Genomic DNA, 27,991 nt, shown 5'->3' on the forward strand with positions numbered 1-27,991 from the left:
GCACCTAACTTGCCCAGTGCCAGTGGTCGCACATGCCCAGTAGCTCAGCCTTACCGTCCGATGCACTAGAAGCGGCTTCTAACCAGCACTGGTCACATTAGGTGGATGTTCTAAGAAGGGAATAGAGCGCCCTAACAAGTATGCAGCAGCAATATCTAGACAAACAAGCATTTTTTTAAATGATTTTAATTGAAAAATTTTACGTTTTGCGTAATCTAATAGAGAAATGTAATATTGAATCGTGGGGCAACCCCTTTAACTGCCAAGGTTGTACGTAATATGTCATGACTAAACAGTTTCTGCGACTAGAAATAAAAGCTTACATCTTGGTATCACATTAACCCCTGAACGATGCAGCCATTTTGAGTCCGAACGACGTAGCTATTTTGGGCCTTGAAGACACAGCGATTTGTTTGGTCTTTTCATCACTGCGCTTCGAGAGCCATAACTTTATTTTTTTCTGTCGACATAGCCTTATGAGTTGTCATTTTTAAAGCCATTATTTTGGGTACATATAATGCACTGTAGAATTGTTAAAGGGGCTGGCAAACACTGAAGAGGCCGTGGTATCGAAAGCCGGACAACCCCTTTAAAAAGGATCTGTCACTAATTTATGCATGCCCTGCCTCCTAACTAATCTAATAGGCGCTATGATGCTGATAACTAGTGTCATTTTTTTTCAAAACGGTTTATTATTTGCAAAGTTATGAGCATTTTTCTAAATATGCTAAATTGGCTATACTTACCATTTGCATATTTAGAAAAAAGGTAATACATTTTAAAATAATAAACTTTTTGGGAAATAATTTTCACGATCATTATCAGTGTGACAGAGCCTATTAGATTAGCTAGGAGATAGGGCATTACCAAACTAGTGACAGAGCCTTAACTTCATTCTGCTGGTCAGTACAATTACGGCGATAACACATTTATAATGTATTTTATGTTTTACTACTTTTCCACAATAAAAGCACTTAAAGAGAACCTTTCACCTCCCCATACGTGTGCAGCTGAGTGCAGCATGTAATAGGCAGGGCTGCACAAATCCTGGGGCACTTTACATTTGTTTCCTATCCTCCTCCGTTATTTAGAGATCGGTGCCGTTATATTTGGCGCCCGATATTTAAATAACACCCTGAACGGTCAATGGGGCGTGTAATTGGCAAGGGGGCATGTTATTATTGCTGTGACACTGTCCAATCAGAAACAGACAATGTCACAGCAAGAGCTGGAGAGAGGATAGCATGTGCGTGCGCACGTGCAGCTCCGCCGCCACCACTGAACAGCAGAGGAGAAGAATGTGAATTCTTTTTCTGTTTCGTGGCGGTGGGAGTATCGTCATCAGCGGCGTCGGCGCTAATCGCGCATAGGCTCTCACTCCTCAGCTCTCAGCAGACAAGGATGACAAGACTGTGTGATCTCTCGCGAGAGATGATTGGACAGTGTCACAGCGATAACACGACCCTTTGCAGATTACAGGCCCCATTGACAGTTCAGGGGGTTATTTAAATATCGGGCGCCAAATACAACGGCACCGATATCTAAATAACGGAGGAGGATACGAATAAAATTTAAAGTGCCCCAGGATTTGTGCAGCCCTGCCTATTACATGCTGCACTCAGCTGCACACGTATGGGCAGGTGAAAGGTTCTCTTTAAAGAAAACCTTTCACCTGCCCAAACATGTGCAGCTGAGTGCAGCATGTTATAGGAAAGGCTTCACAAACACGGTCCCACGTAAAATTATTTTTCTAACTCCCTCCGTTATTTACATATCGGTGCCGTTATATTTGGCGCCCGATATGTAAATAAGCCCCAGAACTGTCAATGCGATCGTTACTATGATTGTTCGTCCACATACATTTCTATCATGTTGGTAGCACATCTCACGGTTTACACAGGGAGATGTGCTGCCGACAACATTTAATGCTGCATAAAATATACGATCAGCCGATGAACCAGCGTTTGCTCGTTCATCGGCTGATTGTTGCTCGGTTTACACAGGGCAATGATCAGGATCAAGCGTTCATATGAATGCTCATTTGCCCGATAAGTGGCCAGTGTAAAATAATAAAGATCTAAAACAGTATGATACCTACAAGAGTTATACAGTACTAGTGGCTTCAATTATACAGACTAAATAGTTCCCAAAATGGCAAACAAGGGTGCTGATAAGAAAGCAGTTTGGGGAGATGTTTTTTTTTAAAAATGGCACAGTCTTAATACAAGTGAAGAAAAATGTGACAAATTTATTAAGAGGCACACGCATCGTATCTTCAGCTGTCTGCGCGATACTGAATGAAATTTACGCGAGCCAGGAGCTAGCGTAGATTTCCTCTATAATTTAAGCTAGTTTCTGGCGTAAATTATAGTAAATGCATTGGGCCGGGGTAGCGATGTCCCCTCTCAATAGGGTTCACCGAAAAGTAAGAAGTTTTGCGACTTTTGGCCCGTTCGACCTTTCTACACCAGGAAACTGGCGTAGAAACATTGTTAACGTCCCCCCCCAAGTGTTTCTGTGGAATCATGGTGTATCAGATGTGAAACTGTGAAAAGGATCATGTGATGAATTCTGCGACTCCTGTTTCTAAGTAGTTGTGGGGTGTATGGTCCATGATATGTTCAGAGCTGCTGAGTGAAAGGGATCATGCGATACACCATGTGAATCCTCCAGGAAGAGCTTTTTTTCCAGCCCCCGGCTTTGTCACAATGAGGTCTTTATAGTGCATGCAATTAAGATTTCTAGTAGAACTATTAGATCATCACACTGATACTCAATTTTGAAGTCTGTCAGTGATAAGTTTAATGGTATCCGTTAAACGAATACGTCGTGAATTGGGGTCATGAGAGTTCATGACGCATGTGTTAAACAGATATTATTTAAGTCTATGGGTGACAGATGCCACTATTAGGCATCTGTTTAATTTATCCGTCGCTCATAGACTATAATGGTATCCGTTAAACATATACGTCATGAAAGGCTATTGAAAAGCCCACGATGTATACGAACGTATGCCTGTGACATGCGTCACACATAGACTAAAAAAAAAAAAACTCTTTTTTTTTTTTTTGCGGGATCAGACGGGATGGAATACTGTAGTCTAACACACTATTCGTAGGGCAATAACGGAACGTGAGCAGGGCCTAATACTTGCCAAAAAACAGATAAAGAATAAGACACAGATAAAGAATACTTTTAAAATATTCTACCCTCTGCTGCTAAAATTAACACATATACTGTATATATACAGACACATACACACATATATATATAATATTATTATCCGTCAGTCTTATATTTGGATGGAGAGATAGAAGGGTGTATACTAACTGTAATCAGACCAGCTAGAGTACAAAAAATGGCTCCCATCTGGAGTAAATGCCACATCAAGGACACTCCAGCCCACATCTCGAGCTTTTATGGTCCGAAACTTTTTGAAGGATCCGTACCGGCAGTCATAAAGGCGAATATTCTGATCTGAGGTTTCAAAAAGGACAAAAAACAGCATTCATGATAATATATGTGAGAAAAACAATTATAATTACTCGCTGGTTATTTCATTTTCTAGAGGTCACGACAGCACCACGAGAGAGGGGCCGTCCCTCTAGGGACAGGAAAACTGGATATAAAAACAAGCACCTTTTCTCTCTTGCCACTGGATTACCGAGATTCAAAGAGGAACGCCATTAGTTTAATATGCAAAATAAATAAATGACCAACATAATAGAGTGCCAGTGGAACAAGTGAACCGACACCAATACCAAAAGGGGGGAAAGAGACGGCGTTGTTACGGGATCAAGAAAATCAAATTACCAGTAAGTAATTATCAAATTTCCCCCTCTCCCACAACAGCACCATGAGAGACATACCAGAATTTTTTTTAGATAGGGACTACAACTTAAAGAAACTTGCGCCCCAAGGAAAGGTCTGCACCCACAGAAATGTCAAGTCTATAGCATTTAAAAAAAGTTGAAAGAGAAGACCAGACAGGATCTTTACAGATTTGTTCAATGCTGGCCTCCCTAAACTCGGAACAGGAAGTAGCTACTGCCCTAGTGGAGATGGCTCGAAGGCTAGCGGGAGAAATGTTCAATGAAGAATAGGCCAGACAGATCGATTGTATGTTCCAATACGTAATAGTATCCCCTACAAGCCCTCAAACCCCTGTTTCTCCCACTGCATAACAAGAATAGGTTTGAGAATTTCTTCCACTACTTGGTACTCTGGAGATCACACATCTCCTAACATCTAGAAAGTTGAACTAACGTGCTTTCCTAGACTTGGGATTCTCACAGAAGGATCGGCGGATAACCTCTTGAGATCTATAAAAAAGTCACGTCCATAGGGAGAAATGCTGGATCTAGGTTATAGAACAATTCTGTCACCCAGGAGCTTCATATATGGACTTACAAGCCTTGTAACTCCAAAGCTCTTCTGACCAAGGTTACAGCAGCAGAAAAAGACTGTTTTTGGGGTATGATGTCTCAAAGAAGACTTAAGTAAAGATCCAAAGGGGTTTGATTAAACCTTTGAGAACTATATTAAGATCCCAAGGTGGAATCTGGGACCTAATATTCTAGTGGAAGTTTCTATGAACCTCACTATCCATGGATCCGCATGCCCGTTTTTGTTAAAAAAAAAAAAAAAGACACTCAGAGTAGATATGTGAACCTTAAGGTTTTTGTTTTTCTTAACATTAGAGCCTATAGGTGACATATGCCAGAAGTCAGAGGCATACATTTAACTTATACGTAATGAGCTTTTTAAGAGCTTTTCACGATGCATAAGGTAAATGGATACCACTATAGTCTATGGGTAACGGATACATTAAACCCATAGACTATAATAGCATCTTTTTAACGGATACATCATGAACTCTCATGACCCCAGTTCATGACTTATCCGTTTAATAGATACCACTATGGTCAGCGTCATACACTTTTCTTTACAACGCCCACTTGGTGAAAAGTAAAAAAACGCCCATTTGGGCATTTAGAACAAATTACCATAAAAATAAAAATGATCAGAACTTGGTCAAAAATAAAAGTTTTTTTTAAAAAAAAACCTCTTGTTATCTAAATTAAATCGCCTATTAGATTAGGTAGAAGATAGGGCACTTAAAGAGGCTCTGTCACCAGTTTATAAGAGAGCAAATGAGCCTGAAATGAGAAGGATTGAGACTATAAATGTGGGCTGTGGACACAAAATGTAATTTTAGAACTTCTCACACAATACCCAGGAACCACGGATTTCTTGAAATGTGGGCCCATGTGAGAAAAAAATCTGTTAAGCATCTCATCCCTCGGTTTGTGGTTTCATTGGGAGAACTTCTTTTTGCTATCCTGGTTCTGGGAATTGAACAGCAGACCCAACCACTCTTTTTCTTAGGGAGAACCCCCATCTATTGCCTTTTTTCTGTTTATCCTTTAGATTTCATCGAATTACTGAAGGATCTATGCCCTCTACCTGGAAAAGATTGGGGACAACTCTTTTTCCTATCTGAAGCTTATTTGAACAGATCATCAACGATAAGAACCAAATTGAAAATCCCCTTCACGTGGAATGGCATATAATTTACTATTATACTCGGGGCCAAATTTGAGAGGGCAGACTAATGGGCAGATAGCCTTACTACGTCCACAGATGCATCTGCAACAAATTCTGTTGCTTTTTTAAGGGTGGGTAGGGATTTTAAAAGCTGAGGATCTATTATTTAAAAAGGGGTTATCCAGGACTTTTAAAACATTTTCCTACAGAATGTAATGGTATAAAAAAAAATAAACAATCCGATACTCACCCCTGAAACCTGGTTCCCGAAGCTCCTGCATCGGTCACGTGGTGTTTAACAGTGAAGTGCTGCTACAGACATTCACTCACCTCAGTGATCACGTGGACGGCGTGACCACTGCAGGTACTTCTGGGATCAGAGCCACTGGGGGCAATTCAGGGGTGAGTATCGAATAGTTTATATTTTTATACCATTACCTGCCCTAGGAAAACTTTTGAAAAGTCCCGGATAACCCCTTTAAATGTTCTTCAAATTGATCCAAAAAAGTAAAGACTTGGCTGCACAATTTACTGCAATGTTAGGCTTAAATGCTCCCCTGACCACTTCCTATTCTTTCCACAAAAAAAGTCTGCCTTTTTATCCATGGGATCCTTAAGGAAAACCAATGTCTTCAAAGAGAAGGGAGGATCTAAAGGAAACTTTATATACAGGGACATCAATATTCGGAGGCCTATTCTATGAGGCTGTGACTGGCTTTTGGGAAAGACGGTCACAGAAGGCTGCAGAAATCCAGAGTGCCAAACAAATGACGCTCCCCTTTTCTGGCTGGCTCCCTTTGAAGCAAAAAGTAGGCGCCAGGCACCAACGTAACAATGGCGCCAGGCCTCTGATGTCACATTCTGTTCTGCTGCCTGCAAAGGATCAGCCACAACCTACACTATGCCGCTCACCAACAAAGAGCTCCGGGACCAGGCCGCAGCCCCGATCCGACCGTGGGACTGTCAATAGGCCCAGAACATATGGCCTAAATGAAAACCAGATTACACCCACTTTGGTCCTGGAGATTTACATTGCCGGGACTCCTGAGGGTACCATAGTCTGGTCCAATGAAGCCCAGGAGTCCACAGACCAAAAAAAGAGACAAACACCTTTTTTTTTTGTACATTTTAAATGAGCTTACTTAAAAACTAAGCTCTACTGTACCAGGTCTTCCTCCAAGGGACAGGAAGTCACTGGAGAGAGAGGAGGTGCTTGTTATTATATCCATGTTTCGTGTCTAGAGGGGAAGTTCCCTCGCTTGTGGTGCTGTCGTGGGTAAGAGGGAAAAATGTTCAGATAATGAACCCAAATCTCAACAAAAAAAGTATTTGTATGTGGGAACTATAAAATATAGAACCTATATTTAATATATATATATATATATATATAGATATTAATTATATATATATATATATATATATATATATATATATAATGTGATGTAGTCCATATTTGTTTGCTTTCTACAGTTTTTTTTCCCTAACTACGGAAGAACACATAGAGCTACCAAACTGCAAATCATGTGTACTCAGCAGTCTTTGTGTTGGTAATGTTTCACAGTCATATCCAGGGTATCCCTGTTAATTATTATATATTCACGACATTTTCCTGTCTATTCATTTTGAGTCAGTTGATATTGCAAGATATTGCACCAGCTAAAAGAATAGTGGTACTGAAAATGAGAGAAATAGGAAATACTATACCCTGGCAAGCAGACATAAAGATGGCTCCATCTGAAGAATATACTCCGCAGAAGGATTTCTGAGAGTAAGAATCCGTGGCAAGAACATGGTTTGGCAGAAAGCTGCAACATGGAAATCAAACAGGGATTTTTTCTTTTATATACAAAGTTGTGATATATTTAAATTACCAAAATAGGCAGAATAGACATGAGCCTAAATACCCACTGAGATGTCATACGGCAGCGCACTCCATGTGAGAAACCAGACCCTCCTCGCTCTCTCTGTATTCAACAAAATCAACAAGGGTGTAAGAATTAGAATATACAGACTATACTGATTTCAAACTTTTTACCAATATTCAATAGTGGTTCACTGGCCTTGCTTAAAGTGGTATTCCAGTTACAGAACGTACTTTCAACTCCCATCCTAATGTGTTGTGGGGTGTGTAATAAAGTATATTTGTTGTTTTTCACCCTCCCATTATGTTAACTGTATCTCAACATCCATTCCGTTATTTCTCATTCAATCCTGGTATCTGTAAAAATGAGGAGTATGTCCTTCAACTGTCTTGTGACCTGCTTTAAACCTCTTCAAACTCACAAGAAGCTCTGCTCACTATTTGGTTCATAGCATAGCCTCATGACAAACACATGTCCAGCATCACCGCTTGTTAACATGGTATTATTCTAGGAGCGTAAAAAAGAATTTGCGCATGCGCAATACATTGAAAATCCAGTCTGTCAAAGTAGGCAAAAAACCCATGTCAAGGACAATACGCGTGCACGTCACTATAATACACCCAGTGGATGAGCAGAGAGGCATATCGAGCATGGTTGACCAGCGAGAGCTAAGCGCCTACAGGTTGTAACATAGGGAAATGAAGAGTGACGAGAGGGATGGGGGACTGGTACTGTGTGTTTTTTGTTAGAGAAGCATGACGAAATTGGTATTACTTTGAATTACTGAACCTTTAAAAATTGGCATTAGGACAATATTAAAAACCTCTTTTTGTGACGGAATAACCCTTTAAGTCAATGTTGAATGCACCATGAAAGAAGCTGCCTGACCAAGAACATTTTCGTACCTCGGTATAAATAATAATTTGTAAGAAATTTTTTATAAAAAGGATCAATATTACAGCATCTACCCACGGTCTGTGTCCCCCAATGTAACGAACGAGAAATTATAACTGCGTTATGTTTCGAAGAACACATATTTTACCTTCAGAAGCTGACGAGTGATATTCTGTTCTCTGCCAGCTCCTAGCCTTCCCGTAGCTAACAGGACCTGTGTTCTTATCTGGCTCTGATCCAGTACTTCAGTGTCTGGTGTGGGATCAACTGCAAGAACAGATAAGAAATGAAAAAAAAATAGGAAAAAAAAAATATCTTCATACAAAATAAAGACGGACAGGGGAAATGACCCATCTTCCTCCACCAATCACAGCTGAACTGAACAGCGGGACTTCCCTCCTCCCGATCAGATGGTTGTTGGGGGACCTAACAACAGAATAGGGCTTGTCCGTACCTATAAACTGAACAACAGCTACAAGCAAAGAGATAATAAAATACAAACATGAACAAAACTAAAGAAGTCAAAGAGGCAATTAATAGACTGTTTAATAAATGACTACTATAATATCATTAGGTGTTGTAACAGGTAGATAAAAGAGTTCAAATGGGTTTTTCGGTTTTATATAAATAAAGCGTAATCACGGTTTAGCGACAAATTATACAACTTTGTAATATACTTTGTTTTTCAATTTTTCCCCATGGAAACCTCATTATTGACATCTAGAGGTGGAAAACCTTGTCCTGCTAGGACTAGGTCGATAGGGTTTTCAGTCTCTGAATGTAAATATATGAGGTTTTTGACGTCGTTCAGTGTGATAATGGTGTGGCATTCCGCGTGAATGTACCTAGGCATATATGGCACAATAGAGACTATGATGAACCGCAACCTATATTTTGCTGATGTTCCCTTTGCTGCTTAGCTCGAATGTTTAAAGGGGCATTCCTACTTACCAGGAGGATTGTAGCGGTCTCCTAAGCAGCCCTCCCAAGCACTGTCATTGTCATCATCTGAATCAGACAGCGACTGCACCAGGTGCAAGCTTGCGGGGCCCCCTCCCTGCACTAGCCGAACCTGCCCCCTGTGGTATAGAGAGAGGAGATATAATGGATCAGTAAAAATACCACATACACTTACTATTAATTGGGGAGATTTGGATGAAAATATCACTGACCGGTCAAAATGAAATATGTTGAAAATGGAAGGTGATCTGAAACTACGAGAAGGTGTGTGATGTTTTATAAGCAAATGGTTGTAAGAAGAATATATCAGGGAAGGAGTCACCTAAATGATCAATGTTAAAAGTAATGCGTGGCACATGATAGGATATACTCTCAGCTACCTATACGAAGTGATCGTAATGAACACCATACAGGCTGTAGATGTAGGACAAAATAGGGCTCTCTATAGAACTTCCAGCAATAGAGTTTCAGAGTTATGGAAATTTCTGAACTAAAAGCCGCACAGGGGTTGAAGAGAGCGCAGCAATTGGTCAAGAGCCAGGGGCTCCTTTATTCTAGCAAGCAGCGGTGGACCCAGGGAACGGATCTGGTTACATTTCTCAAGTTAAAACAAAGGTTTAAGGCATTTTTAATATAGTTTTGTTCTACATAGCTATAGGAGGCGAGTTGTACTTTACGTATGGGATATTTTTTTGTATATTAGTGTTTAATCTCATTTTTATTTTGGCAAAAAAGTAATTCCACTGTAGTTTTTATTTAATTTTTTTTACGGCATACACCAATCATCATAAACGATGCTACATATTTATTGTACAGATTGGTATGGACTTAACAATACCAAATATGTGTATATTATTGTAGGTTTTGGGACTTTTGTTTAAAAATAAATAACCGTTATTAAATATAAGGCGCATTGTTTTTTTTGAACTGTAACGCTTTCTTTTAATCCCATAGGGGATTTTTTTTATTTAGATTTTTTAACTAGAATGTACTGGCATATATCTATATGCCAGTACATTATGCTGTGTATTAACAGAAGACAGGATGTTTTAGGACATGCCCAAGTATGCCCGAACAGGAAATATGGTCAGACAGACCTGGGGTCTTTCGATGGACCCCGGGCTGTTTGCCCATACTATGTATGAGCCTCGATCGCAGAGATTACATGTGACACTATCAAAGTGGGGTGCCCCCTCACTCTCTCCATCGAATGCTGTGATCAGAGGTTCCTCTAACCTCTCACTTGCTGTGCCCATGCAATCAGCAGGGCGAGCAAACTCATTCAGCGTCATCAGAGAGCCAAGTAAAATTGCTCATGACTACTTCTTAATTTTTCATTAATTGTTGGGTTCTCCCACGCCACAAGTTAAAACTAACTTCACTGACGTAACTGCATACACATTAGTATTGCATAATATACTTCTCTTTGCGCAGTCCCCTCCCCCCCCCCCCCATGCTCACCTTAATGTATTTTGCAAACTATCATACTTTTGGGTAAATGTCGTTGGTACTTGCTGTCCAACTTAGGCAGGAGGCCCTATTTGATGAAAAGAACTTATGGATTATGCCCAGGGTGGCAGAATTTATAAGCAGCACAATGATCGCCTCTGCTCAGCCCCACTCAGAGGATTCTCAGAACACTGGAACTCGACTCGCCACACAAGCCATTACTGTAGGGCAGTAGCTTTTCATGTCGCCATCACACAAGACTTCCTTCCCCCCTTCCTACCTAGTCTGCAGCCTGTACTGGTTCACCAAAGAGGTAAAAGGACATTCTGTGTGCAGCCTTGCATGTATGTATGTATGTATGTATGTATGTATCTAGTGAGCATGTATGTATTTAGTCAGTGTACATGAGCATGTGTATGTGTGCTTGCATGTATATAGTGAATCAGGACAGTACGTTTTTGGTACTATAGAGCAGCATTACTGGGACGTTACTATTGGGGATCTATGTGGAGGTCTTGTTTGAGCACCGTATGAATTATTTCACCACTATTTTGGCTGGTATTATAGACTTTCTGGTGGTATTATATTAAAAGTTTTTATTGATGGTATTGTATGAGCGATATTATTTCTGCGTTAAAGGCATTTAATATTACCCTAGCAGTATATGCCACTATTATTTTTATATATTTTCTTTGATATTATTACTAGATGGGGGGTGTATTCATTTTCAGTGCCAAGGGCAGCATTAGCTGTAAACGCAGCACTTTTAGGCTCTGTTCACATAAGTATTTTGGCTATTGTTGAGAAAGTAAGCCACAGTGCTAGGCTAGATCCGTTGCCCAAAAGACTCCATATAATCGGGTCCATCAGGTTCCGCTAAGGAGTCTGTCTTGATAGAAAAATATAGTGCTGCATACAGCTCTATTTTTTCCTTCAAATGTGATGGAGAGATAGTAGGGCACATGTTATCTATGTACTAAGAAGCTTAGGGAGACATTGGGACGCAAATAGGATTTTGTTCTACTTCATTTGGTCATTTTTTTAGTTAAACATGCAATGCAGATATACATGTCGGGGAATATGGAACTATATAAATATTGGCAAAGTAGATCACAGTTTGTAGGAGTTTTTGTACTCTTAAAACCGGAGGCTATATTTGTGAACTGTAGAATGAAATGTGTGGGGTGTTGTTGTTACCTGCGCAGAAGATACGCCAATACCTGCGCCAGGTCAACGTTCTCCTCGTCGTCATCATCCTGGAGACCACGAGATCCTGAGTTGTTGCGGGAGCCTCTTGGAGAACCCCCTGAAGCTCCTCCGCCACCTGCACTGCTGCTACTGCGTGTTCCCATTCTCCATTCCCCTGTACATCATATCAGCATTAATAGATCAAAGCCCATTGTTACACAGCAAAAAGATGAGGCATAACATTACCGGCATAGATTGCTGAAGGAGTATTTTTATGGTTTGTCTGACAGTTTTCTTTAAATGCTTTCAAAAATACCACATTTACATTACGATAGCTATGGAACAAATGAATAAAACGGAGAAATATGTTGAAGGAACCATGAAGTCAGAATATGACTGCATATATAGCTCTGAGATGGCTAAAGATCTCTACTCATCCCCTAGGGCTCGGTTTACATTTAGTTTTTGCCCTATGTTCGGCGTATGACGGGGAAATCTCCTGTCGAACATATCCATACGCATATGTCAAAAGTGCATTTTTATAACGGTGTAGGAAAGTGTAATCTGCGGCTTTTTCCTATGCACAGTACAGAGACATATTGCACGCAGTACACGTTTCTTTACAGTGGGAGTCAATGGGCGATGTTATGCCTTTGTTGAGCTACCAAAATATTATTTTTTTTGTGATACATAGGACTGTTTTTTTTATACTAGTTTTATAGAAATGGGTTTTCTTTGTTACTTTTATTAGTAGTAACTTGTACAAAAAGTAAAAAATATATATATTTCTTTTAAATTATAGTTTTATGGTAATAAATCATTAGAATGAATTTCATATATTTTGCGTTTTTTTTTTACATACATATACATATATATATATTATTCAAAAGAAGATATTGCAGCACTCCAATAGACGGTAAAAAAAAATATTTTGTTTATTCAGTCAACATCAGACAGTGCATCGTTTCAGTCCTGCAATAGGAACTTTCTCAAGCTTCGTGATACAAAGGCTCATAATGGTTTATATAACGTGTAATCAATTAGTATCATCAGCCTCATTGTAATAAATATAAAACTTGTGAAGTGCAAATACAGTGAAAAAAAACCAAACATTTAGGTATCAAAGAAAGCTAAAATTGATACATAAAGTGAAAGTGACAAATACAGATATAATAAATATAAATATCCACATAATGTAAAAAAATGCATGATTAGAACATAATCAAAAAGTATACAGATGTGTCATATGTATATCAATGAGGCAAATAGAAAACTACAGGACACCAAAATTTATAGGAGGTTAAAGAGCGATCCCAAATGTGATATAGAACGAAGAATTAAAACCTTAAAGAAGCTCCGTCAACACATTATAAGCGGCCTATCTTGTACATGATGTGATCGGAGCTGTAATGTAGATTACAGCAGTGTTTTTTATTTAGAAAAACTATCATTTTTGACGTTATGACCTATATCAGCTTTATGCTAATGAGTTTCTTAATGAACAACTGGGCGTGTTTTACTTTTTGACCAAGTGGGCGTTGTACAGAGAAGTGTATGACGCTGACCAATCAGCGTCATACACTTCTCCCCATCCATTTACACAGGACATAGCAATATAGCTATATCGCTATGTGCAGCCACATAAACACACTGTAACATTTAGTGTAAAGGATCTGCCAGACACAGCTTCTGTGTCGACGCCCGTGGTTAATCAGTCTGCATCTGTTCCTAGGTCTGCTAGAGTGACTCGTTCTGCTACCACTCAGGCTGGTAAGCTGAGGAGTGGGAGAACCTATCACAGCCCGGCCAGACGGTTCTAGCTCCCGCCCTTGGTCTATTTATACCTTCATTTTCTGCTTGTCCTTTGCCTGTGATTCTTGTATTTCCTGTCTCTGCTGTTCCTGCTATTACCATTGACCTCTGCTTCATATTGACCCTGGCTTGACTGACTATTCTCCTGCTCTGCATTTGTTACCTCGTACACTCCTGGTTTGACTCGGCTCGTCCACTACTCTGTTGCTCACGGTGTTGCCGTGGGCAACTGCCCCTCTTCCCTTGCCTTGTTTGTCGTGCACATAGTGGAGCGTAGGGACAGTCGCCCAGTTGTACGCCGTCGCCTAGGACGGACTGTGCAAGTAGGCAGGGACTGAGTGGCGGGTAGATAGGGCTCACCTGTCCGTCTCCCTACCCCGACATTACATAATCACAGGCCCATATACCTTTTCTACCCTGGTTCCTACACAACTATGGCCCCCCTTGAGGCCCAGGCTCAGCAAATGCAGGGTCTCTCCCTACAGGTTCAAGCCCTGGCTCAGAGGTGCAACCAGCTTGATGCTACCCAGGTAGTGCCCTCCAACTCACCCCTTGAACCCCACCTCAAGTTGCCTGACCGGTTCTCAGGGGACCGGAAGACTTTTTTCTCCTTTCGGGAGAGTTGTAGGCTTTATTTCCGTCTAAGGCCCCACTCCTCAGGTTCTGAGAGCGAGCGAGTGGGTATAATTATGTCCCAGGACCAGGACGCCCCCCAAGAATGGGCCTTCTCATTGGCTCCTGACGCCCCTGAACTTTCCTCTGTTGACCTTTTTTCTGCTCTCGGGCTCAGTTATAATGAGACTGACAAGACTGCCTTTGCCGAGAGTCAGCTGGTGACCTTATGTCAGGGTAAGAAACCCGTTGAGGAGTACTGTTCTGACTTTATGAGGTGGTGTGTAGCTTCTCGGTGGAATGACCCTGCCTTGAGGTGCCAGTTTAGATTGGGTCTGTCGAACGCACTGAAAGACCTGTTAGTTAGCTATCCCTCATCTTACTCTCTAGATCAGGTTATGGCTTTAGCGGTACATCTTGACCGACGTCTCAGGGAACGACGACTTGAACGTTTTTGTGCCTTCTCCTCTGGCTCCCCTATGATGGATCCCGAGGTTCCGTTGCTTCATTCTTCCACAGAAAACTCGGATGAACCAATGCAACTCGGGGCCTCCGTGTCTCCCTGTTTTTCCATTAATTTTATTTCTCTCCCTGAGGAGGTGAATACTCTACCTGAGTTTATTCGGGACTTCGCTGATGGTTTTTCTAAAAAGGCCTCCGAAGAGTTACATCCTCATAGAGAATACGATTGCGCTATCGATTTGGTACCAGGAGCTAAGCTCCCTAAGGGTAGGATATTTAATCACTCTTGTCCCGAACGTGAAGCCATGAGAGAATATATGCAGGAAAGCCTGGCCAAGGGTTACATTCGCCCCTCTACTTCTCCGGTAGGTGCTGGCTTCTTCTTCGTAGGGAAGGATGGTGGTCTTAGGCCGTGCATCAATTACCGAAACTTGAATAAGGTCACTGTAAGGAACCAGTATCCCCTTCCTTTGATTCCTGATCTCTTCAATCAGCTTCAGGGGGCCCAATGGTTCTCTAAGTTTGATCTTCGGGGAGCTTATAACCTTATCCGAATCAGAGAAGGGGATGAGTGGAAGACTGCGTTTAAGACGCCCGAAGGTCATTTCGAATACCTCGTCATGCCCTTTGGGTTGTGTAATGCTCCTGCGGTCTTCCAGAATTTCATAAATGAGATTTTAAGAGACTACCTGGGGGTATTTCTTGTAGTGTACCTTGATGACATACTTGTGTTTTCCAAGGACTGGTCCTCCCACATTGAGCATGTCAGGAAGGTGCTCCAGGCCCTTCGGGAAAACAAACTCTTTGCTAAAACCGAAAAATGTGTGTTTGGGGTGCAGGAGATACCATTTTTGGGTCAAATCCTCACTCCTAACGAATTCCGCATGGACCCTGCCAAGGTTCAGGCTGTGGCAGAATGGGTCCGCCCTCCCTCCCTGAAGGCGTTACAGTGCTTCCTGGGAATTGCTAATTACTACAGGAGATTTATTGCTAACTTCTCGGTCATCGCTAAGCCTCTTACGGATCTCACTCGCAAAAGGTGCTGATCTCCTCCACTGGCCTCCGGAGGCGGTCCAGGCTTTTGAGATCCTTAAGCAGTGCTTTATCTCTGCCCCAGTGCTGATTCAGCCTAACCAAATGGAGCCATTCATCGTGGAGGTTGACGCCTCCGAGGTGGGAGTGGGTGCTGTCTTGTCCCAGGGTACTAGTTCTTTCACCCATCTCCGTCCCTGTGCCTACTTCTCCAGGAAGTTCTCCTCCACTGAGAGTAACTATGACGTTGGCAACCGCGAATTCTTAGCCATTAAATGGGCATTTGAAGAGTGGCACCACTTCTTGGAGGGGGCTAGGCACCAGGTAACGGTCCTTACCGACCACAAGAATCTGGTTTTCATAGAATCTGCCCGGAGGTTAAACCCGAGACAAGCTCAATGGGCGTTGTATTTTACTAGATTCAACTTTGTGGTCACCTATAGGGCTGGGTCTAAAAATCTTAAAGCTGATGCACTGTCGCGTAGTTTCATGGCCAGCACTGCTTCGGAGGAGGATCCTGCTTGTGTTTTGCCCCCAGGTATAATCATATCCTCTGTTGATTCTGACTTAGTCTCCGAAATTGCGGCTGATCAAGGTTCAGCTCCCGGGAACCTTCCTGAGAACAAGCTGTTTGTTCCCCTGCAATTCCGGCTAAGGGTACTCAGGGAAAATCATGACTCTGCACTATCTGGCCATCCAGGCATCCTGGGTACCAAGCACCTCATTTCTAGAACCTATTGGTGGCCTGGGTTGCCTAAAGACGTTAAGGCCTACGTCGCCGCTTCTGAAATTTGTGCTAGGTCCAGGACTCCCAGGTCCCGACCAGTGGGCTTACTATGTTCTTTGCCCATTCCCCAGAGACCTTGAACCCATATCTCCATGGATTTTATCACCGATCTGCCTCCACCCCAAGGCAAGTCGGTGGTGTGGGTTGTAGTAGACCGCTTCAGTAAGATGTGCCACTTTGTGCCCCTCAAGAAACTACCCAATGCCAAGACGTTAGCTACCTTGTTTGCCAAACACATCCTGCGTCTCCATGGGGTTCCTGTCAATATTGTTTCCGACAGAGGGGTACAATTTTTTTCATTGTTTTGGAGAGCTTTCTGTAAGAAGTTGGAGATTGATCGGTCCTTCTCCTCGGCCTTCCATCATGAAACTAATGGCCAAACTGAGAGGACTAATCAGTCTCTAGAACAAGATTTAAGGTGTTTTATCTTTGACTGTCAATATGATTGGGTCTCATTCATTCCCCTCGCCGAATTTTCCTTAATAACCGGGTCAGTAACTCGTCAGTGGTCTCCCCCTTTTTCTTTAATTTTGGGTTTAATCCACAGTTCTCCTCCGTTTCACCTGGTGGTTCCAACAATCCTGAGGTAGATGTCGTTCATCGGGAACTGTGCACAGTCTGGGCCCAGGTTCAGAAGAACCTTGAGGCGTCCCAGAGCATATAAAAGACTCAGGCAGATAAAAGACGTTCTACTAACCCCTTGTTTGTGGTCGGGGATCTAGTGTGGCTGTCTTCAAAAAATTTGCGCCTTAAAGTTCCGTCCAAAAAAATGTGCTCCCCGGTATATAGGGCCGTACAAGGTCATTGAGGTCCTTAACCCTGTCTCCTTCCGGCTGGAGTTACCTTCGGTTCCCCAATAAGCCAGGTCCACCTAGGAAGGGTCCAGTGGCCCCTCATAAAAGGGGGGGTATTGTAAAGGATCTGCCAGACACAACTTGTGTCGACGCCCGTGGTTAATCAGTCTGCATCTGTTCCAAGGTCTGATAGAGTGACTCGATCTGCTACCACTCAGGCTGGTAGGCTGAGGAGTGGGAGAACCTATCACAGCCCGGCCAGACAGTTCTAGCTCCCGCCCTTGGTCCTGTGATTCTTGTGTTTCCTGGCTCTGCTGTTCCTGCTGTTACCATTGACCTCTGCTTCATATTGACCCTGGCTTGACCGACTATTCTCCTGCTCTGCATTTGTTACCTCGTACACTCCTGGTTTGACTCGGCTCGTCCACTACTCTGTTGCTCACGGTGTTGCCGCAGGCAACTGCCCTTCTTCCCTTGCTTCTGTGTACCCTTGTCTTGTTTTGTTTGTCGTGCACATATTGAGCGTAGGGACCGTCGCCCAGTTGTACGGCGTCGCCTAGGACGACGGACTGTGCAAATAGGCAGGGACTGAGTGGCGGGTAGATTAAGGCTCACCTGTCCGTCTCCCTACCCTGACATTACATTTAGCTTTCTTTGATACCTTAATCTTTGTTTTTTTCACTATATTTGCACTTCACAAGTTCTATATTTAGTATAATGAGGCTGATGATACTAATTGATTACATGTTCTACAAACCATTATGAGCCTGTGTATCACGAAGCTTGAGAAAGGTCCTATTGAAGGACTGAAACGTTGCACTGTCTGATGTTGACTGAATAAACTAACATTTTTACCGTCTATTGGAGTGCTGCAATATCTTCTTTTGAATACTTTACTTTATTCAGTCCAAGGATCAGGACTACTTGCTGGGCACCCTGACACTTATTTTCCTGTTGTGAGTGCTGCTGCTCCTCTTTTTTGCCTAATTATATATATATATATATATATATATATATATATATATATATATATATATATATATATATATATATATATATATATATATATCTATCTGCCTTACACTGTATTTATGTATCGCTAGATTTAGATGTTAAAGGGGTTGTCCAGCCCCCCCCCAATATTTTTACAAAGCGTTTACAATGCTGTAAAATAACAAAAGTAACATTCATCTTCCCAATTTCCTGCCGCTCCTTACCGGGTTCCCCGTCAGCGATAATGTGTTGACAAGACATGTTATGAGTGAAGCCAAGCACTGAGATCACCACTACATCATCCCTGGAGCAGGAAGGACCCAGGAAGCACTGCCATGGGATCGTCAGGAAATTGGTTAGGTGAGTATTACTTCTTTTGTTATTTTAAAGAATTGTAATGTGGCTGGACAACCGCTTTTTAAGGACTGCTAAATAGAAAGTGAATTTTTTACTGAGATGAACAATAGGGTTCTTTACAGTGAGTAGTCAAACATTGGAAAGCCCTATCACAGATGTAATAATAGAAAAACAACCTCATAAAAGCTATTTCTTTTTCTTAAAAAAAATAACAAGGGTGAAACCGGACCCTCTGAAAGGTCTTCCATGTGTTGATCAGCTGTTATTGCCAGGTTGGTGGGGGGGGGGGGGCTTGCGAGTCTTCAGTAAAGTGAATAGCCTGTTCTTGTAATACACAGACAAGCTAGGTCCTCTATAAGGAGACGTGCCCTTAGCACACGCTCACCTCTCTGGCTAATAGATTGGGTCAAGCAGGGGCCTCCCTCTATTACATCCATATTCACATATACAACCCTTTTAAATTGATCCAGGGAATTTGTTCAAGTGCCTTTGTGGAGTCAAGAAGGAAAACTTGCACTTGACGGACATGTTTTTTTTTTTTTAACATCTCATGCATATATATCTGTATGGTTCAGTTTTATAAGCCATATATTGCACCGTATCATGTGGATCCTGAATACAGTTTGTGAGAATGAGACCTAACTATGTAACAAATATCAGCAAGAACATTCATTGTTTACTTCCAGTGGATGCAATTCTGTCCATGGTCATGTGATGTACACATAGGTGCTGGGATTGTTAGAAGACATTCTGATTCACATACTGTAACGATCGCAGCGCCTGTGTGTCCATCACATGACCATGGACAGAATTGCATCCACTGGAAGTAAACAATGAATGTTGCTGCTGAATAACAACAAGCAGAGATCTTGAAATATGTGAGGAATTAGTACAGAAAGTATATTGGAAAAATTGTATAAAACTTTTAACGACACAAAAAATAACATAAATTTGATGAAACCGGACAATCCCTTTAAGAGTGCCGGTCTAAAGATAACAGAATATGGGGGGCCCGGGGGGATTGCTACTCGAGCAATCTTATAACCTATTCTCCAAGAGGTGGAGCCACAGCGTAAACTCCAATCAGTATCCAGTAGACATGACATTGTTGACTCAGCATGCATCCGTATTATAATAAAGCTCAGTCTCAAGAGAATCTATGGCGTCGGTATCATAGATCACTGTGGTAAGCATTGCAGACGTGTTAGTCCACAATATTCACGTATATTCCCATGAGCCAGCCCAAATCGGTGACATTGCGTAAGCATTATGAGGAGGAGATCGGGTACACACAATACACATAAACTTACTGGCAGATTACCCATTACCTCAGTAGCTCTGCCCGGCATACACAGGGAATGGCGACCGATAACGTCATATATAATTATACATACACACAATGTTTACATCTCTCCACAACGTCTCCCGGCTGCTTCCGCTTCCAAGACTCAGCACGTGACTAATGTCCGATTGGTCAAAAGGTCGCCTGAGCTCTACAGCGCCGTCAGTTATTGGTTAACGCGCGTCCCGCCCTCTTGTTTACAATTCCTAACTTTGGAACAGCGATCGAGAGCTTATTGGTTGATTCGGTTACCGAGGAGACGGTTTAACCTCTTCACTACCGGAAATACCTTCATTTTAATATGGAGGCACAAAGCCTGACTGCAGTCTATTGTTCCCTGTTATCAACCATTTCAGACTGGAGCGTTCTTCAGTGGGATAGCTAACAAGAAGTCCAGAAACATTTCTGCTCCCTATACAATACTTAATCTTAGGTATATTTTCAGTTCTGATAGCCACTGGAAACACCTATGTGCAAATTATAGAATGCTCCTGGTAGTGGCAGCCTGGTTCATAGCCGCATATTATCTCCATCTATATTTATTGCTATTTGCATGTACATTTGTCAGATTTTGTGGTCATTTGTAAATAAAAGAGTGCTAAATAAGATTGGAAATATGAACAATTATGCTTTGAAAATTAAATTTAAAGGCAATGTCCACCTTAGCAAAGATTTTTTTTTTTGTTGCTCAAAAATAAAAAATCAGCAACTTTGCAAAAAGTCTTGGTTAAAAAGAAACTACCGTTTTGTGTCTACAGCTCCTGTGCAGAACTTTGTGTTGCTATGGTTACAGAATACATGCAATCCCTGATCCTGCATTAATACTCCTTTTCATCTGTTCCCTACCTCTTGCTAACCTGCTAAATGTACGTTAGCAAGAAGTAGGGGGCAAAAAGAAATATGACGGTGTGATGGGTGGTCAATTTGCAGTCCACCTCTTTTACATCTGTTCCGGTATCCCTGTCAAACATCTTGAGCATACCACCCACCCCTCAACCCATTGGCACAAATACAACCTCATATGCAGGGAACAACACTGGCAATACCTCTGTGATTCCCCCTACTATCTTTCCTTTTTTAGGACCAGTCAATGCACGATGGGGCACAAAATAACAACACCTAGCAATAATATGCTTAGGGACGAGGAGATGCAGATATTCAATCTGTCCTCCTGCATTTTGAATCCTCACCAAGAAACACTGCTACGTAAGGGGTTGTCATATACTCCTACTCCTCCATACGACGATTTTATATGGACCAAGGACATCAATTTGTTCGCGAGGAAACTGGCCCTACATAAATATTTTAAAAGTAGTGCACATGACTGTACTAGTCAGAATCGTGAGGAAGCCAATACACTTAGGGACCTGGAAGGTCTGCTATATGAAAATGAATTTGGGGCCACCTCGGTTGTCGGCCCTCTTTCATCACTGAGACCCAAATCTAAACTTACCCCCCCCTTCGCACAGTATAGTCACATCGACATTTTTGTCAAAATGGTGTGTCATGATCTAAAGAAACTTAGAGGGGACAGATCAAGGGTTTTTGGCAACCTCAGTGACAGTGAAAGAGGGGCTCTGGATGAGTTGTGCAGAAACGAGGAATTGGTCCTAAAACCCTCCGACAAAGGAGGTAACATAGTGATTATGGACCGGGGTGACTATGTTGCCATGGTCCACAGATTACTCAATGATAATACGACTTATACCATTCTTGGGAGCAATCCCACCGATGAATTTCTAGCAGAGCTATTTGCTCTTCTTGACGATGCCAAAAAAACTAAACTCATCACCCCTGATGAATTCAAACAGTTATACAATCCAACCCCCACTCTGGCAACATTTTATGCACTGCCCAAAGTCCATAAGGCCACTCGTCCTCTTCCTGGTAGGCCGATTGTATCAGGGAATGATAATTTGACCCAGGGCATTAGCCTGTATGTAGATGAGATTTTGTCACCATTTGTCTCCTCTTTATCCTCCTATTTAAGAGATACTAAAGACACTGTCACCAGGATCCAAGAGATCAATGTCACACCTACCACCATGTTAGCCAGTATAGACGTGGAGTCATTGTACACTAATATCCAGCACAATTTAGGCCTTATTGCCGTTGAACACTTCTTGAGCACTAAAGGCATTCAATACCAATTACACAATGAATTCGTTCTATTACTTTTACGTTTTTTGCTCACACATAATTTTTTTGTATTCGACAAAAAATACTATCATCAAACAAAGGGCACGGCCATGGGCACTGTTTGTGCACCCACTTACGCAAATTTATTTTTAGGGTGGTGGGAAGACACTATCGTTTTCACTGATGACCTACTTTTCTTCACTTCTCACATTTTATTTTGGGGGCGTTACATTGATGATATTCTCATCCTTTGGGATGGAGATGTCAATACCTTCACTGACTTCATGTCTATACTTAACCATAATACAATAGGGATGAGATTCACTCATGAGATACATGATCATGAGATAAATTTTCTCGATCTCAAGATCTCTTTGGACCCTGGTGGCAGTGTCCAAACTGATATTTTCCGCAAAGCTACAGCCACTAATAGCTTCCTTCATTGGGATAGTTATCATCCACCCGCTCTCAAAAAAGGAATTCCAATCGGCCAATATTTGAGAGCCAAGAGAAATTGTTCCAACGACTTATCCTTCCAAACTGAATGCGACGGTCTGTATCATAAATTCCTGGCACGAGGATACCCCAAAAAATGGCTACATAGGGCCTATGCCAGGGCCAAGGCATCTGATAGACCTAGTTTACTTCTAGATAAAGAGGCCACACGTGGCATTTCTGGATCACCCAGTGCCATACGTTGTATAGGTACTTTTGACGTTTGCTCTCCGCAAGTCACTAATATCTTACGGAAACATTGGTCTATACTCACTGCTGACCCTGACCTTAGGGACGCAATTTCAGCGAGTCCAAGCATTACTTATCGCAGGGGGAAAAACCTGCGGGAATTCCTAGTACATAGTCATCACTCTAGACGATCTAGTGCTCCACCTAGTTGGTTAAAATCATCTGTCAAGGGATCTCATCCATGTGGCAGATGTTCTTTTTGCCCTCTCATGCCAACAGTCAAGAATTTCACTAATCCAGTGGATGGCAAACTGTATGAGATTCGACAATTCATTAATTGCCAATCTAGTGGAGTTATATACATAGCGAAATGCCCATGTCCCAAGCTGTACGTGGGCAAGACCGTCCAGGAATTGAGGAGACGAATCTCCAAACACCGTAGTACCATCAATAATAAAGAAGATACTACCCTATCCAGGCATTTTCATAAATTCCATGGGGGTGATACTCGGTTGTTGCAGTTTTGGGGTGTCGTCCAGCTTAAACTGGGCCCCAGGGCGGGTAACTTAGATCGGAGACTCCTACAGGAAGAGGCACGGTGGATTCATCGGCTCGGCACCATGACCCCGCAGGGCCTGAATGAGGGGTTCACCTTCACTGCTTTTCTCTGATGTTGTTTCTGTTGTCTGTTTTTTTGTTTTTTGTTTTGTTTTTCTGATTTTGATCTCTTGTTTATGTGTCCCTGATGTATACTGTGGCTTCTCTCTTAGACGTATATACACACAGTATTTATTGATATATGAGTGGATAGTTTAGCTCTATACCTGTCCCTAACGATGAATTGTGGATACTTTCGTAATTCCTACGGGTTTCTATTTGCAATAATATCCAAAAAAATATAAAAAAAATAATAAAAATTTTATACTATCTAGGACCACATTTTTATGGCGGCCCCTTCATTCTCCCCTTAACATTTGGAATCAATATTTGGAATTGATATCCATCTGACATATAGTCAGCCCAATGGACTTTGAAATCCCTGTAGCTCATCAGCATTTAATTCCGATGCAGGATGAAGTGGAGATCTATTTATTTATTTATATATGCTCCTTAATAGAATAATTGCATTATTTGCGTCTTGTCTTGCTGCGGGCACTTGATTTTTGGTTACACCTTAGTCCAGGGAAAACAAGTCCGAGAAATCTATGAATTTGTAAACGCTACCTCTTTTATCTATACGGCCGACCCATTCTAAGTCTGGATATCATCCATCTGCGCATGCGTCATTTCTACCTGGATCCTTGTATATGCTGTGCATTTGTCCACTAACTATGTACATTTTGAACCATGTCCCTGAATGATATGTATGTGCTTCGCGCACACTGCCGCTTCCTATTGGTCCATGTTTCCATCTCTCTTAATAATAGTGGATACCACATACGTATATCTTTGCTTTGGAATAATCATACAGGTTTTCTTGTACTATTAGGTTCTCTTATATTACTTACTTACGGGGCTCTGCTACCTCTCGGTCCAGCGAATTGAAGTCCTATTCTCTTATGTATACACAGGCGCTACTGCCTGCTTTATATTTATCATTATCACTGTAATCCTATTCTTATTTCCACTTTTTTCTAAGTTGCGACTTTGCACCACTGCGCATGCGCGGTCCCCAAATGGACCAGCGTAGACGCTGTATAGCTATTTAATCACTATAGGACTTTTTAGACTATGTTCCCGATTGGTAAGTGTGCGCATGCGCACCTCCCCCTGTATGATTGGCTCCCCGAATGGTCTCCTATTGGTCCACGGATCAGCTGTGGAGGCTGGTATCCTTTCACTCCTGGTGATTGGTAGTTGGCACTGACGTACTTTGGTTTGCGTCATAGACGGACTTTACAAGAGGGGAGGAATTCCCGGCGCGTCGCCATTAGCCCCATTTCCCCTGAGGACGTTACAGCAGTAACGAAACATGTCGGGGGGGCTTCTCAAATTTTAATTCCTGCTTTTGCTGGCTAAACTAAAGCACACACCTCAATCACTGACGGCTACGATAGCGGTCGTGTTACGTTGGCTTATAGGTGTGTTACACTAGTGCATGGGCAGCTGTCTTGCATACGTTCACCCGGCAATCAAGCAGTGACAATTTTAATTTTCATGTGGTCTGTCATATTGCTATATATAGCACATTAAAGAATTTACTTTATTTATTTATCATTCATCTTTATGGTAGCTGGAAAACAGGGCTTTTCTTGCCTAACGGCAACTAGCTAGTATTGTGTATTGCGCCCACCAACTACCCAGGATCTTTTTCATTTTTGTTAGCAAAGAATGACCCTGACACATACCCCCAAGTGCCACATGTGTCGTAGTAGTATAACTACCTACACAAATTACAGTGCAAGGAGAATTGGTAGTGGCTCACACCCAGGGACCCTAAAGAAATCATCACCAAAATACATCACAGGCTGTATGAACCAAAAGCTACACCCCGACAGCAAGGGTAGATGTTTTAAACGAATGTGACCAACTCCTGCTTGAGTCAATGGAGGTTCGCGAATGTCGATTGTATTGAAGAATTTGCTTTTGAAATTATTGATTGGCAGCATTTTGTCTGTTCTTGATGTTCAATACAGTGAGGGATCAGAGGAAAGAATATCCTACTGCTAGAATGTCTGGAGGAACAACTTTTGATATCGTATTGGTAAGACAGTCTAGGAGATAGACTGGTCTGAGATATCTGTCGGCAGATGTGGACAGTTTACCTCGAGGTGGGGGATTTACTGGAGATAACACTACTGCTCCGACCATGGGGTCAGGAGGAAGTGAGACATAAATGCGGAACAGCCTTGGGGCACGGGTCCCGGCCATCATTATAGTAGAATGAGCAAAAGGAGCTAGGGCTGTAATTGTAAAGAATGTTAAAGAGTGATGGGAGTTGGATCTTGTGACGTTGGAAGAACGTGAAGGCAAAATAACACACTGTAAAAAATTGTTGAAGAGGCTGGCAGCTGTAAGATGGATGTTTGCATGTGATAAATAGAATGGTTTGTGGAAAGTTGAATAAGGGATGGTGGATGGCTAGGCGTTTACTAGGCATAATTTAAAATGACAAAGTTAGGGCCTGTTCACATCAGTGTTGGCTTTCCGTTCCGGGGTTCTGTCTGAGGTTTCCGTCGTGTGAACCCCGCAACGGAAAGTTAAACTGAAACCACAGCTTCCGTTTCAGTCACCATTGATATCAATGGTGACGGAAACATTGAAATCGGTGTTGAAAATGTATGTACCCTACTGTTCCCTATTCTCACATATAGTTTATTGGATTGTAGTAATTAACATTAGCAGACATATTATTCTCTATTTTATCGGATAAATAATTACAATTGTTATTTTTGTTTTCACACATGCAGGCAAGTGCTATAGTACTGCCTAAATGTCATTTTTGAAAATGTTTGATGTTTTAAAAGTAAATGGTTGCAAGGTATCTAAAAGATAAAATGTAGTTTTGTTGTAATGTCAGGTTAGGGAGACAGACAGGTGAGCCCTAATCTACCCGCCACTCAGTCCCTGCCTACTTGCACAGCCCATCCTAGGCGACGGCGTACAACTGGACGACGGTTCCTATGCTCAATAAGTGCACCACAGACAAACAGACAAGGGAACACAAAAGCAAAGGAATGTGGGGCAGTTGCCCACGGCAACACCGTGAGCAACAGAGTAGTGGACGACCCAAGTCAAACCAGGAGAGTACGTGGTAAGAAATGCAGAGCAGGAGAATAGTCAGTCAAGCCAGGGTCAATATGAAGCAGAGGTCAATAGTAACAGCAGGAACAGCAGAGCCAGGAAACAGGAGAATCACAGGCAAAGGACGAGCAGCAAATGAATGTATAAGTGGACCAAGGATGGGAGCTAGAACCATCTGGCCAGGCTGCGATAGGCTCTCCTACTCCTCAGCTTACCAGCCTGAGTGGTAGCAGATCGAGTCACTCTAGCAGACCTAGGAACAGATGCAGACTGATTAACCACGGGCGTCGACACAGAAGCTGTGTCAGGCAAATACTTCACATTTGTCAGGAGAAAGTAACTTTTGTTCCAGGCTATTGTGTATTACAGGGGGCCAAACTAGTGCACCCAGATAGAGTGCCCGACCTTATTATGTTGAGATATGTAGTTTTGAATCCTGCTACATTACTTCCACAGAGTCCAAATAGGAGGGAGTAGTGAAGAGACTGATCAGGTCCAATTTTGTTTTATTTTGTATTTTGTTTTGTTTTGAATTAATGAATTTGGTTCTAGGAGGTCTACAAAATGTGTATGAGACCCCAATGAGTAATCCAGATTAACCCCTTAATGACCAGGCCATTTTGCGCGTTAATGACCAAGGATTATTTTTTGTTTTTTCACGGTCGCATTCCAAGAATTCTATCGACATAGCCATATAAGAGCTTGTTTTTTGCGGGACGAGTTGTATTTTGTAATTGTACCATTTTTAGATGCTTATAACATATTGATTAACTTTTATTAACTTTATTTTAGGAGAGAATTGAAAATAAGCAGCTATTCCAGCATTGATTTTCACTTTATAAATTTACGCCGTTTACTATGCAGCGTAAATAACATGTTAACTTTATTCTATGGGTCGGCACGATTACGGGGATATCAAATATGTAAAGGTTTTATATGTTTTCCTACGTTTGCACAATAAAAACCCCTTTAGAAAAAATAAAAAAATTACTTGTTTTTGCAAGAGACGTAATTTTTTTATTTTTCCGTCAATGTGGCTGTATGTGGGCTTGCTTTTTGTGGCCCAATGTGTAGTTTTCATTGGTACTATTTTTGGGTACATAGGACTTCTAGATTAACTTTTATTTAATTTTTTATGGGGGGAATGGGAGAAAAGAGAAAATGTTGGCGTTGTTTTTTGCGTTTTTTTTGGACGCCGTTCATCCGGCGGTTTAATTAATGTGTTCATTTTATTGTTCAAGTTGTTATGATCGCGGGAATACCATATATGTGTATGTGTTAGTTGTTTTGGCACTTTTACTAAATAAAACCACTTTTTGGGTCTTATTTGATT

The 27,991-nt window shown here is 41.8% G+C and overlaps 1 protein-coding gene across 5 annotated transcripts in view; it reads right to left on the reverse strand.

Annotated features, from left to right (window-relative positions):
• DCAF11 (DDB1 and CUL4 associated factor 11) overlaps nucleotides 1-20,249 on the reverse strand; it is a 43,606-nt gene extending 23,357 nt beyond the window's left edge. Inside the window, exons 1-7 of one of the 5 annotated variants that reach the window (XM_075828883.1) lie at nucleotides 20,144-20,249; nucleotides 11,910-12,075; nucleotides 9,255-9,382; nucleotides 8,452-8,570; nucleotides 7,456-7,511; nucleotides 7,252-7,352; nucleotides 3,331-3,477 (exon numbers count right to left, since the gene is read on the reverse strand). In XM_075828883.1, the coding sequence (XP_075684998.1) occupies nucleotides 3,331-3,477; nucleotides 7,252-7,352; nucleotides 7,456-7,511; nucleotides 8,452-8,570; nucleotides 9,255-9,382; nucleotides 11,910-12,064 (706 nt within the window). In that variant the 5' untranslated portion in view covers nucleotides 12,065-12,075; nucleotides 20,144-20,249. Of the gene's footprint in view, nucleotides 1-3,330; nucleotides 3,478-7,251; nucleotides 7,353-7,455; nucleotides 7,512-8,451; nucleotides 8,571-9,254; nucleotides 9,383-11,909; nucleotides 12,076-20,059 lie in introns of all 5 variants that reach the window. The other 4 variants (XM_075828882.1, XM_075828884.1, XM_075828885.1 and 1 more) reach the window with 4 other exon arrangements.
• Between the last annotated feature and the right edge of the window lie 7,742 nt (nucleotides 20,250-27,991).

This window comes from Rhinoderma darwinii, chromosome 1 (genome assembly GCF_050947455.1).
Source record: "Rhinoderma darwinii isolate aRhiDar2 chromosome 1, aRhiDar2.hap1, whole genome shotgun sequence".
Classification (NCBI taxonomy): domain Eukaryota; kingdom Metazoa; phylum Chordata; class Amphibia; order Anura; family Rhinodermatidae; genus Rhinoderma; species Rhinoderma darwinii.